Here is a 14,329-nt window from a genome sequence, read left to right on the forward strand (position 1 = left end):
ACCAATCCCCCACCATGATGCAAAAATGAACAAACCCCAAGTGGGATTGGAAGAAAGTTGCTCCTTCCAGTACCAAAGCTTGGAAGCTGGATGGCATAAAAGTCCAGCAACGCCAGTTTTCATCTACGTTGACCAGCTCTCTTTTATGGAAAGCTGGATAATCAACGAGTTGACAATGGGTGCTGAAGATTATCCACAGCAAATACATACATAGATGATTAAATGTACTACTGATGGGCCCACGCTGCTCCACTATGGGAATGCCATCTGTGGAATGTGACTCGTTATGGCTGAGAAATGTAGGCTGCGGCATTATATTGATATCCTGCAGTTTAGCGAGATTAGTTTCAGGATTTGAGGAAAATCAATACATCTCTTTTTCATTCTCATGAGGGGATTAAAGAAAAAGTTAATGAAAAATATTTGGCAATTAATTTTCCATTCATTTATAATCAATGGTGTAAATTATACCACAACATATAATTAGACCAAAACGCCATTAACAACCTATGTCCTGTCACTTTTCTTACCATGAACAAGAAAAGGCCGACAGCTTTTATTCATGGAGGAGGCGCCACTTTAATTAGATCTCGTCAATCTGACAAATTGAGCAACATACAGTTGTGTGTTCCATTATGAACAGGAATTGCCATTATTTGAATGTAATCTGTCACCTTTATTGTCTTACCATCCGAGTTGAAGGACGCTGCACTGTGACAAAGAGTTTCAGAAAATAAACTGTGGAAGACTGCTGCACTGATATCACTGAGGTATCCTGTGCCTTTGACCTAACTTTTTGTTCCTTTTGCTGATAGTCAAAAAAAAACCCTCCTCGATGATGTCTCCAGTCCTCCAGGAACCAACAAAACAGAAGTGTAACTGAAAAATTAATTTGACACTTTGCCTGCCAAAGCTTTCTGCAAAATTAAAATCCATGGGGGCTGACATAAAAGATGAGTTCATGACAGGAGAATGCCTTTGAAATATGCTTCTCTCAGTATGATGAATGACGCTGGCTGAGGCTTCACTGTGTGGATAGGCCTCCACCTGCTGGCCAATGTATTTCTACATCGAGCTGCCTCACTATTATTCTCTTCTGTTAAATAGTTCAATGTTGTTAAGCATTTGTGTGGCTAGATTTTTAAAAAATACTTGCTTTAATATATGGCCACTTTTACTCTTCAAAGTTGCATGGGACGTACTTTATTATCTTTTCTATTTATAACTCAGGACTGGAGTGTTTTGTTTGTTTGAAGAGGTTGAAGGCCAACTAGTGACCACTGCACTGATTGATCCTTTCACTGATGCATTCTTACGATGCAATGCTTGTTTCATTGAGCGGCCTACTCTAGAAAATATTTTTTGTTGCTTTTCTCCCCACTGAATGGGCTGATTTGAATATTATCATCTCGCCATAATATGATACGGCAGAAAAAAACGGTCACTCGGCCTATATGTGTGCCTCCTAGATTCTTGCTTGATCCCCATCACCGTTACCTTTCGCTTTAACGGGTGGCATGGTAGCACAGTGGTTAACACAGTTGCTTCACAGCTCCAGGGTCCCAGGTTCGATTCCCAGCTAGGGCCACTGTCTGCGGAGTCTGCACATTCTCCCTGTGTCTGCCTGGGTTTCCTCTGAGTGCTGCGGCTTCCTCCCACAAGTTCCGAAAGATGTGCTGTTAGGTAATTTGGACATTCTGAATTCTCCCTCTGTGTACCCGAACAGGCGCCGGAATGTGGCGACTAGGGACTTTTCACAGTAACTTTATTGCAGTGTTAATGTAGCCTACTTGTGAGAATAAAGATTATTGTATAAAAAACTTTCCTCCTTTTCTTTTAATCTAATTTGGATCTAATTTCCTTTTAATAAGAGTTTGCAGGCTCTGTGCCAGTAGAGGATTGTGGCATCTGCTGCCCAATCTCCAGAGTATTGTCCATTTGATGGGAGTGATTCTTGACCAGTGATTCTAGCTACAAAAAAGGGTGTGTGGAGCGTAACAGATTAGCCTGGTTCCACACAACCCAAAGATGTGCAAGGTAGGTGGATTGAACATGCTAAATTGCCCCTTAATTTGAAAAAAACAAATTGGGTACTCTAAATTTATTTTTAAAAAATTAATGAGTCTAGGATTGTAGTCATTTTTTAAAATCAAGTAATTGGATTTAAATTCCCCTAGCTGCTGTAACAGGATTTGAATGCATGATTAATCTGGGATGCTAGCCCAGTAACATTACCATTATGTGACCGGCCTCTTGAGGGGGCACAAGAGCCTCAGCTAGTTTTGTTCCCCTTAACAATACATTAGCAGTGCTGACCAATGGTCAGACTTGCAACATTCCTGGTCTGTTAGCTCAGTTCCATATTGGGCCGTGCATTCACTAACTGAGCCAGCAAGGCAGTCAGCGTTAGAATATTGCTCGCTGCACGATGAAATCCCATCAATGAGCACCACACATCCATTCAGAAATCATTTTCGGGAGTCATTCATTAAAGGACTAAGTGAATGATGGACCATTTTCGAAAGGTAATTCTGTTGTTCCTGTGTTGAGAAGGGAGCCAAAAGCGGCAGTATCTAGAAATTCCGTATATCCATATGCAAACGAAATGAAATCAATGCAGAAGTTTGCCGCTCCCTGAGAAATGATAAGAATACAGGGGGTAATTTTCAACTTCACTGCCTATCATCAGTGGCTTAATATGTCATATTCTCTTTGTTATTACATGAAATTAGGGATTTCCAGGACTCTCAGAAATCCTTGGGATCATATTCCATAACTATTCTCACCCTGAAATATTAACGGTTTCTCTCTCCAATGATGCTGCCAGATCTGCTAAGTATTTCTAATATTTTCTGTTCTTATTTCAGACTTCCAGCATCTGCAGTATTTTGCTTTTGTAAAGTAAAGTCACTGTAGCCCAGATGAACATAGGTTGCTTTTCCCTTTGAGGGGGAGAGCTAACTGGTGGTGAGGGTCACCACACCTCAGGCAAGGGGCAAGGCAGGGAAGGTGGGGCCTTCATGAATAGCCTCAGCCGGAAAAGGAACTGAACCCGCGCAGTTGGCGTCACTCCGCATCCCAAACCAGCCTTCCAGCCAACTACGCTAACTGTATTGGGGAATCTAATAGTTATATTGTCTGTGCACTGACCATGACTGGGCAGCAACTAGTGATGGTAGAGGGAATCAGAAACTTCACAACACAGAAAGCATATTAACACAGCATTGAGGATTTGCGTGACAGCAAAGGTGACGACACGTTTTGGACAATGCTCACTATTTGTTTTGTGCCACACCATTTATTACAATTCCTGTGGCTTAAACTGCTTACTTTTACAATATTATAATTCTGTCAATAATCCGTGTAATTAACAGCAGTGATTAAAATTTTTCTTCCCTTCTGCCTCACCAGCAGCCCACGGAATACTTTGACATGGGGATCTTCTTGGCTTTCTTTGTGGTGGTGTCTCTCGTCTGTCTGGTTCTACTCATTAAGATCAAACTCAAACAACGCAGGAGTCAGGTAAGAGACAAACTTTTTTTATGCACTATTTCGGCTCAATCAGAAAAGATTATAATGACTTTGGAAACTCCCAAACCTGGATAATCACAACTTCTGCAATGTAGCATAAACTCAAGCGTAGAAAGTTGCAAATGATCAGGCAGTTTTTATTGAGCCACTTTATAAAGAAGGTAAATATACTCACAATGACAGTCAAATTGAATAGTGTCAATAAGTTCAAGCATGGATCTGGACAGATATTTGGAGGATAAAGGGATTGAGGGAATTGCGATTTGGAGGAGTACATGTGGAAGGTGTACCTTTGACTTTGGGCATTAATGTAAAACAGATGAGGTCGGAATAGCCGCCCATTCTGCATGTCTCCTCAAATTTATTTCTATTGACTACAACAGAAGTGAACATCAGGAGAGACGTATTACAGGCAGCTGATCCATTTCGCCCCTTTTATGCTATTGTCCCTGACCTCCACGTTTTTCTCTGAACTTTGGCACTGGCAGCCATTTGATTGCTAATTTAATAGATTTGAGAATTGGTTTGGGCACAGACATTAAAATTGCTGAAATATTCATGGGCTAAAACCGTAACACAACAGAGTCAAAACCTATCGTTAACCATCCAAAGAAACACATACAATTGTAGTTGTTGGTCTTGACCTGAGAAAGAATCCTTACCTCCTTCCTTCATAGGTGCAATAAATGATTCAAAGTTTAGCTTTACTGGGGTACATATGTCTGCCTGTGGTGTCAAAAAGAGTGATGCAAAGGGCCTGAGGGGAATCTTCATCACCATTACATAAGTAAGCATGTAATCACACACATGCATGATACATTATATGTTTCTTCACTGTTTTGTATATGTTTGCAGTGCTTCTAATATGGCAGCTATGCATCTCTATAAAGCAGTGTTTTTCAAACTCTTTTTCCTGGGGACCCACTTTGCCAACCGACCAACCTCGCGACACACACCGACTGGCTTTCGAGCCCCGTGCCGGCTGACCGTTGCAACCCAAGCAATGCTCGCTTACCGTTGATGTGCAAGGGGAATGTGCTTGGTCCTCATGATCTCACGCCAATCAGATACACAGAAAGAGAGGGCAAAGTGCATACAGGGTGCAGAGTTCAGCCAGTTCCTTCGTGCCGTCTTCATCTTTGTGAGAGTGGAAAACCCAACCTCACACATGCAGGTCATTGTGAAGGGAAATAGCAACAAAATACTTGTTTTACTCAGCACTGAATACTCATGGGAGATGCTACCCCAGAATACTGACAGCCTCGTGGAATTTTGGTGTGTGTAATGTGCTGTCACAGATCATGTGCAGCAGCTTAGTCTTTTCGTTGGAGTCAGCTGTAAGTTAGTAACTGGCTCTGGGATCTCAAACTCAAAATAAATGTTTCACCCAACTTCAAAATATGAAACGTCTCCTCATTTTTGCCTGCACTTCCCTGCATAAAACACGCATAGACTTTGCATCCTTATTTGCAAAGGCACAATTTACAAAACCATACCTCAAGAAATCATTTTTATACTGCTTTATTCCCGAGTTAAGTTCATTCTTTGTAGGTTATTTACCAGAGGCCCAGGAGCTCTGCACATAGCTAACATGAGCACTGCTCTGTCCTGCCATGGACTCTCTTGAGCAGCACTCTCCACCAGATTCAGATGTGAGATACTGGCCAGTAGGTACACTGCCTATTTGTGTCCCTGGACGTCTCTTCCTTGTAACAGTACAATCCATCTTCACAGTGCTCATGACATTCTTGCCAGCAGCTGGAAAAATGAAGAAGCTCTCCATTGTCATTTTGTACCAAAGGCAGGTATATACAGGATGCTTGACATCAAGTGTACGTGCAGGGTGCGTGACCTGCTCACTGCTGTCACTTCTGGCCAAATGACTGCACACAGCTTCATTTTGTTCTCATTTTAAAGGTGTCAGCAGACACCATTCTTAATTTAATGTTGGTAGCAGCCATTGGGCGCTTCTCACACAATTGTGACCACTATGGGAACACTGCGACCGATCGCTCCACGACCCTCCCGACACTTGCCCATTACTCACAAGTGGGTTGCGACCCATACTTTGTAAAACCCTGCTATAAATTGAGCTGACTGCTCACTTCAATTCTGAGAACAAATGCTTCACTTTGTGAAGTTGGGCACAGAAAATTTCACTGTAGGGATTCGAACTGGAGAAAACAAACCTGTTAGGAAAGAACCGGAGGCTGGATTCTCCGTTCTCCGATGATGATTTCGTAATCGGCGGTCTGGCGGAGAATCCCTTTTTAATGATGAAATCGGGGGCGGCACCTATCTTCATAGGCTCCGCCAACTCCAAAACGGCATCATCGAGGAACATGCCTCAGGATGTCAGCTGAAGGCCCTCCCCCGATGCTCCACCCCGATGGGCCGAGTTCCAAACCACGCGGTTGACTCATGGTTTGAGCGGTCGGGAAACCGGCGTGACGGCTGCGGACTGTGTGCAGTGCCGCCAACAGTCAGGCGGGAGTTGTGCTGCTGCCCGGGTGGTCTGGTGGTGGGGTGGCCCGGGGTAACGAGGGGATGCCCAGGGGAGCACTATCTGGCAGGTCAGGTCCACGCACGACCGGCACCATGTTCTATGGCGTGACCACTGCAGGTCTTCACTGTGCACATGCGCTGCCACGGACCAGGCAATTCTCCAGGCGTTTATATCGGGAAGGCCGTATGTTTTATGTGGCGTGGTTGCTAGCCCCTCACCGGTCGGAGGATCGGTGCTGGGACCGCACCGATTTTCCGCACATAAAACGCCACAGATTCTCCGGACAGAGCCCCTAAATCGCAGAATCCAGCCCTAGGTTTACGATTCTGTTGCAAGTAGAAGATTTTAATTTATTTTATCCAAGTCGAATCGTTACAGTGAGATTTTCTGTATCCAATAATTAAGGCCATTTGAGCCTAATGTATGTTTGCCACTATGTACTTGTTGTTGCTACCGACTTGAGGTAGGGGAGTGTAGAGGTGCTGCAGTTAACCTTGCTGTCCCTGGGTTGGGAGTAGCGGAAACAACTACTAATGAAATGAAAATGAAAATCGCTTATTGACACGAGAAGGCTTCAAAAATGAAGTTACTGTGAAAAGCCCCTAGTCGCCACATTCCAGCGCCTGTTCGGGGAGGCTGTTATGGGAATCGAACCGTGCTGCTGGCCTGCTTGGTCTGCTTTCAAAGCCAGCGATTTAGCCCTGTGCTAAACATCCCCTTTGGTATACAGTGGGGGTCAGTTAGCTCAGTTGGCTGGACGGCTGACTCGGAGATGCCAAAGGTGTCGGTTCGATTCCCATACCGGCTGAGGTTATTCTCAAACTTCCCCTCGCCTGAGGTGTGGTGACCCTCAGGTTAAATCACCACCAGTCAGCCCTCTCTCAAAGGGGGAGAGTAGCCTATGGTTCTCTGGGATTGTGGCAACATTTATATTTATGGTATTCCATGACTTGCCTACCCCTGCTACTGCTGGAAGTGTGGAAGTGTACATGTGTGGACATCAGGCAGTGGGCAGTGTGAACTCTGGTGTTACATATACCGATAGCTGAAAGCACTTTAACATCTGTGATTATGGCGGACACAAGGGCAGCACGGTAGCATGGTGGTTAGCATAAATGCTTCACAGCTCCAGGGTCCCAGGTTCGATTCCCGGCTGGGTCACTGTCTGTGCGGAGTCTGCACGTCCTCCCCGTGTGTGCGTGGGTTTCCTCCGGGGGCTCCGGTTTCCTTCCACAGTCCAAAGATGTGCGGGTTAGGTGGATTGGCCATGCTAAATTGCCCGTAGTGTCCTAAAAAGTAAGGTTAAGGGGGGGGTTGTTGGGTTACGGGTATAGGGTGGATACGTGGGTTTGAGTAGGGTGATCATTGCTCGGCGCAACATCGAGGGCCGAAGGGCCTGTTCTGTGCTGTACTGTTCTATGTTCTTCTATGTTCTATGATTAATGGGCACTTAATAGGAATCTTTTATTGTCACAAGTAGGCTTACATTAACACTGTAATTAAGTTATTGTGAAAAGTCCCTAGTCGCCACATTCCGGCGCCTGTTCTGGTACACAGAGGGAGAATTCAGAATGTCCAAATTACCTAACAGCACGCCTTTTGGGACCCGTGGGAGGAAACCGGAGCACCCGTAGGAAACCCACGCAGACGTGGGGAGAATGTGCAGATTCCACACAGACAGTGACCCAAGCTGGGAATCGAACCTGGGACCCTGGAGCTGTGAAGCAACAGTGCTACCCACTGTGCTACCATGCTGCCCTTGGGCAAGGTAACCATGCATCTCTGGTTCCTTTAGATTGTGCCCCAGCAAGGGTGCAGTTGGTGGAATACATGAAAAACTAGTTATAAACACGTGCTGTGGTTAAATATCTATTAGTGCAAAAACTAAATGCTGCCTGACAGCAAATTATTGTCAACAAAGATCAGAAGCTTTGTTTAAAATGGCAAATGAAGAGTTAAGGCCTTGGACAGCACCAGAGTTGAATGGGAAGTAAAGGTGATGCAGATGAGGTAATAATGTTAAGAGCTCGGGTTTTCAAAGTCTCTGGATTGGAGAAGCATTCGGAAAATCCAGGAATTAAGAAGTTCTGCTCTATTTTGAGCTTCTGGCACAGGAAATATCTGCAACAAAGCTTGGCTGGTGTAATTCATTCAAACGTTTCTATCTTTCTACAGAGCTCTATGAATAGAATGGCGGTCCAAGCCCTCGAGAAGATGGAGACAAGAAAATTCAAATCAAAAAGCAAAGTTCCTCGAGAAGGCAGCTGTGGTGCTTCAGACACGATTAGTAGCAGCTCCACCTCAGACTGTGCTATCTGCTTGGAGAGATACGTTGATGGAGAGGTGGAGAAAGTTTCTCTTATTTAAAATAGTTTTTTGTTTGATTCAGACAGTTTGAGAAATGCTGGCTTCATTACATTTGGTGTCATCACGCTGTGCTCCCTTGTGATTCAGGGGTCTGTATATGTTCATAGGCCCACGGTGCCACATTCACAGAGGCACTGCCATCCGATGTCTAACAGCAATGCTTTAGTCCTGATCACATGGTGAGATCTGAGAAACAGATTTGATGGCGGCTGTTGTACCTGTGTAAAATGGTGTGATTATCAAACTTCTGGGAACCACAAGACAGGAGCTTGATTAGCATCAGGATCTTTCAAAGGGAAAATTGTGTGGACTTTTCCTTTTGATCAAAATGTAGCAACTATGGAAGTTCTTAATTTTCAGTTAGTTTGCCAGAAAATTCTAGAATTTAAAGAGGACCCAAGTTTTTTTATATATAGAAAATAACTTTATAAACTGTTCATGTGAATCAAGGTCCAGTATCAATTGTGCCGAGCTTTACCTGCTATTTATCTGACGTGAGTGTGAGTCCCAAGGAACAATGGCAATACTGCATTGCATTGCTGTTGATGGTACACTTGGACTTCATGCCATGACATTGAAAGCAGTATAATTTGACAATCAATATTCTGTCCTCAGTTGCTACACATGCTCACAAGTCAGTGCAGCCTGTGCGGAAGGTTTTCCATCTTGGGTCAATGTTAGGCATATAGCCCTACCAATCGGGGAATGATCATGTGACGGGGCTGCAGCAGAATTATGGGTTGGAAGGCCAAAAAGAGATGAATAGAACAAATTATAGAAATCAAAGAGGACCAGGTGAGGATCTCCAGCTATTTTACTTTCACGGCATACAGCTGTGGGAAATGCATTCACTGAAACCTCTGAACTCAAAATGAAACCTTCGGCCTGCAGATCAGCTGGCAGCTTTTAAACAAAGAGTAAACAAGGGACAGAAACACATGGAGGGGAGGACACCCAGCGGGGTGTGCAGCTAAGATCACTTGCATGCGAGCTATGGTCCGTGACCTAGAAAGTAGGCTGTACAATAGTTTTATGAGCTATTGAGTAGTGTAAGGTGCTTGCTATATCGTCTCATTGTGGAAAGGGGTGGCGGCATCAGGAACAGAGTTTGTTATCTTTTGTGTTAACTTTTGTTTGCCTGGTTGGGAGGATTGAAGTCAGCCAGGATGCAATTCTAACTTCCTCCATTCTTTGGGTACTTATCAGTTCCATTTCCTTGCCCTGAAACATAATTTGATTTGATCCTGGAAGATTTCCTTTTATGAGAATTATTTAATGGTGACATTTTTTACTCCAGATTTCCAGGAAGCCAAAAAATGTATTCCATTCGTATTTCTCCACAAGTACTTTCTCAAGTCATGAATGTGATAAGAAGCACTTTAATATTGTACCTCCAGTTATCTTTCTTAAATTCCATGATCATAAGACCAGAAATTGGAGCAGAAGTAGGCCATTTGGCTAATCAAGTCTGCTCCGCCATTTAATGAGATCATATCTGATCTGATAATCCTCAACTTCACTTATCCTCACAACGCTTGATTCCCGTACTGATTCAGTCTCTTTCAGCCTTGACCATACTGAACGACCCAGCCCCTACAGCCCTCAGCTGGAAAGAATTTCACAGATTCTCCACCCTCTAAGAGATGAAATGCCTTCTCATCTCCTGTCCTAAATGGGCGACCCCTTACTCTGAGATGACATCCTCTGGTCCTAGACTCTCCCACAAGAGGAAACATCCTCTCAGCATCTACCCTGTCAAGACCTCTGAGAATCATGTTTGCCTCAATTTGGTCACCCCTCATTCTTCTAAACTCCAAAGAGTGCAGGCCCAACTTACTCAACCTCCCCGCATAAGAAAATCCCCCCATACCTGGGATCAACCTAATGAACCTTCTCTCGACTGCCTTCAATGCCAGTATATCTTTCCTTAGTTAAGGGGACCAAAGCTGTCCATAGTTTCATAATTGTGGTCATTGCATGGACATAGGTTCCCATCTTTCTTCATTGGTCAAACATCGGCACTTTTTGGCACTTTAAATTTTATGTTTTAAAACATCTCCTGGCCTCTTTTGTAAATGACGACATTCTTGTTGGCAGGAGCTGCGAGTGATCCCGTGCACACACCGGTTCCACAAGAAGTGTGTGGATCCCTGGCTTCTCCAGCATCATACCTGTCCACACTGCAGACACAATATCATCGGTAAGTCCCTCCTCATTAAAACCGAGCCGAATTTCGTGGGCAGTTCCAGTCGGGTCGGGGCTTGACTGTCTCTCAATTTGAGCCTGGAATTTCTAACAGTAAAATAAAGAAAGCAAGAGGCCAAAAACTGACAGGAGGGGAAACCCGGCAACAGTGACAGGGTCTGTCTACGAAGAACTTCCTCCCTCTGATCCTGGCAGGAATTCTGGAGTGAGGAACGAGGTACACTTTAGATTCAATGATCTGGTAGGCATTTGCAGTTCCGAGGGGGTGCTCAGCAAGGCAGACAGACTGGAAAATGTGGCTTTGTGTGGTAGAGTCGGTTTAGGAGGGTGGGTGTTGTTTGGTAACCATGCAGCATCTCACCTTTTGGGGATGCAGAATTGACCAGGGAACCTCAGGCTACCTAGTCTGACCAGACATAACAGTGACCAAGGATCTGGCTCAGTGTTAATAGACCCAAGGACACTCCCAGACTAGAATTTACACTGGTGACCTTGTTTTGGGCGGATGAAGGCTCCACATCTCACGTGTCATCAAGAACTCTCGACAATGGGCAGTGACCCAGTATTTCAAACGGTGGGATTTTCCAACCTCGCCCACCCATGGGATCTTCTGGTCCTGCCACAAGTCAATGGGCTAACTGGGCCACCGAATCACCCATAGCTGGTCCCACCACAGCGGAGCCAGAAAATCCCGGCCAATGTGTGCCCCTTCAGCTCGAGTTAAAGTGGAAGGTAACAGAGCAGAGGAGCACCTGAGTATTTAACACCATGCATTGGAAATGCTTCAAGCAAAATCATCCTTGCACACACAAAAAAGAACACCAGAAAGTACATTGTTAGAATGCTGCTGGTTAACCACAGACAGGCAGGAAATACCTCTCCCGTTAAAAGTCCTAATTCTACTAAACACCGTACACATCATCTAGTTTAAAACAAAGTAACAGTACAGACTCATAACTGGTGATTCAGCGCAATTTACATGTCTGCTTTATTCACTTGTACACATGAGACCGAGATTAGGCTACAATTGGGCAACCTTTCTAGTGCCACATCCGAATGCTATCCCTGATCCTTCACTGTTTCCTACATGCCAGCTTTCCGTTCTCTGGTACCTATTCTTCAACACAGTAGACACAAAAGTATCACAAATATTTAATTTGTTCCAAATGACAAAAGGAGAGTTTGCGCTGGGCCTGACCTGGCCAGTTCATAAAGTTCCAAGAACCTCACCGAGATTCAATCAGTGACAAATGTGGTCAATAAATTGGAATTATTTATTTATTAAATTTAGATTACCCAATTATTTTTTCCAATTAAGGGGCACTTTAACGTGGCCAATCCACCTAGCCTACACATCTTTGGGTTGTGGGGGCGAAACCCACGCAGACATGGGGAGAATGTGCAAACTCCACACGGACAGTGACCCAGAGCCAGGATCGAACCTGGGACCTCAGCGCCGTGAGGCAGCTGTACTCACCACTAGGCCACTGTGCTGTCCAAAATTGGAATTATTTTGACCAGTTTTCCAGAGAAAGGTTTTGAGAAAAGAGCGAATTTGAAGTGTGAGGTTGGACTTTCATCCATGAGGTGAGTAGCGGAAGGCGTGAAAATTTTCATGAAATCACGTCCTTGTGGGCATTTTCTACCATGAGTGCACGGTGGGTGCAGAGCGGAGTTGGACCAGCTGACCTGGGAAAAAGTTTGGAGGCAGCCACAGGGACTAGCAGATGCGGAAGTGGGCTGAGGAAAAAGTTATCAATGAAGGACTTTTAAAAAAAATCTTTGTTTACACATCCACTGACAATATAGGGTATAATGATTCTATTTTGTTCTAGCATAGGGGTTGTTATGGGACCATAGCTTGGTATCCCAATTAAAGAAAAAAATAGGTCCTCAGCCTTCACCCCATCATCCAACGCCAAAAGTGTTGGTCATCCTGGCTATTTAAACTATCACGAGTTGAAACTGCTAGCACTTGACACCTCTTCCCCCTCTAAATAAACATTATGAAAGTCATAGCAGAAATTGAAGAGCCAGAGTTATAATTAAGCAACGCTTTCTCTGGAACCCGGGTGCTTCAAAACACTAATGGATTTCTGGGATCTCTTCGCTGAGAGCCCAAATATAGAGCTCCAAAACACCAGAATCCAGAAAGAAAAACATTGTTTTATTGACAACCATGATCTCTTTAATCTCTTCTATCAATTTCACAAATTTTATTTACGCAGGTTAAAGAGGTTTCAAGTGCTTGTAGTTTCTTCTTTTGATAATTCAAATGGATCTGCATGATTGACATTTTTATTTCATAGAATCATAGAATTTACAGTGCAGAAGGAGGCCATTTAACCCATCAAGTCTGTACCGGCTCTTGGAAAGAGCACCCTGCCCAGGCCCACACCTCCACCCTATCCCTGTAACCCAGTAACCCCACCCAACCTTATTGCACACTAAGGACAATTTAGCATGGCCAATCCACCTAATGTGCATATCTTTGGACTATGGGAGGAAACTGGAGCACCCGGAGGAAACCCACGCAGGCACAGGGAGAAAGTGCAGACTCTGCACAGTGACCCAAGCCGGGAATCAAACCTGGGACCATGGACCTGTGAAGCAACTGTGTTAACCACTGTGCTCATCACTGTGCTACCGTAGGAAAAATGAGGAGATATAGCGGGGTATTTGGGGCAAGGGGCACATCTTACATGGGAGGCATGAGGAGGACTTATTGAACTTGCAAAAGGTGTCCTCATGCAGACTTTAGTGCATGACACCTCTGAGGAACAGTGATCCACATCATTTTGTAAACCTAGCTCGACTCTATGATAATTTTGGGGGACTAGGGTATGCATATCATTGCAATGCGTCTGGTCAGTTTGGCAATGCAAGGTGCGGACGCACGACATGAACCAGCCCGCACCCTTAAAGGGCACTCCCAAAAATTAGAAACCCCAGGTGTGAGATCGGTAATCTGGAATGTGGTTCCAGCTGCCATTTTAAACGGCTCTCAAGTCATTCCAACTCAGTGAAAATCTAGCCAATAAAGCACTTGGACAAATAAGGAATTTATGCTGCCGGTATATTTCCCAACAACCAATTGAGTTGTTTACCTCAGCAATCATCCGATGTCTCAGGTTCATTGTATTGGAAAGTTTTGGTTCATTATAGATCATGAAAGTTACATATAAAATAGCCGAGACTGGGGCCTGGATTGTCAAATCCGCCCCCGAGAATTAGTTTCCCGCAGCAAATAAGGCCCACCATTGGCTGATCTTGATGAAAGTCTCTGGGCGGGACACACCCACCCCTCCCCAAATCCCCCCCCCTCCACAAAGCCCCCCCCTCCACAAAGCCCCCCCCCCCCCCCCCAAAGCCCCCTCCACTGTCTTCAGCGTTTTGCATGGCTCATTCATATTGTGGGTGTGGACCCCACTGTGTGTGTGTGTGTGGGGGGGGGGGGGGGGGGTTTGTCTGCTGTGAGATCCGCCGTTGGGACGGGACCAGGAAATCCCACCCCAGAGCTCCATATGAGCAGTCAGGTCTATAAAGGGCTGTGATGTCAGATTTTAATGCTGAAATTTGCCCATACAAGCTTTGGCCAACTTCAGAAGGCTTGCCCAAATTCCATGTCCGCTGGATTGTTGTCACTGTTGTAATTCCTAAATGCGGCGGGCTATAGGAAGGCAAATGCAATGTTAGCATTCATGTCGAGACGGCTAGAAT

General features: G+C 44.8%; 1 protein-coding gene across 2 annotated transcripts in view; it reads left to right on the plus strand.

Moving 5' to 3' along the window:
• The window catches only part of znrf3 (zinc and ring finger 3), a 288,379-nt gene that overhangs the window by 259,422 nt on the left and 14,628 nt on the right, over window positions 1-14,329 (plus strand). The window contains exons 5-7 of one of the 2 annotated variants that reach the window (XM_038791435.1): window positions 3,415-3,522; window positions 8,213-8,380; window positions 10,502-10,604. In XM_038791435.1, the coding sequence (XP_038647363.1) occupies window positions 3,415-3,522; window positions 8,213-8,380; window positions 10,502-10,604 (379 nt within the window). Of the gene's footprint in view, window positions 1-3,411; window positions 3,523-8,212; window positions 8,381-10,501; window positions 10,605-14,329 lie in introns of both variants that reach the window. The other variant, XM_038791426.1, reaches the window with a different exon arrangement.

The sequence above is a fragment of the Scyliorhinus canicula genome, chromosome 1 (genome assembly GCF_902713615.1).
Source record: "Scyliorhinus canicula chromosome 1, sScyCan1.1, whole genome shotgun sequence".
NCBI lineage: Eukaryota > Metazoa > Chordata > Chondrichthyes > Carcharhiniformes > Scyliorhinidae > Scyliorhinus > Scyliorhinus canicula.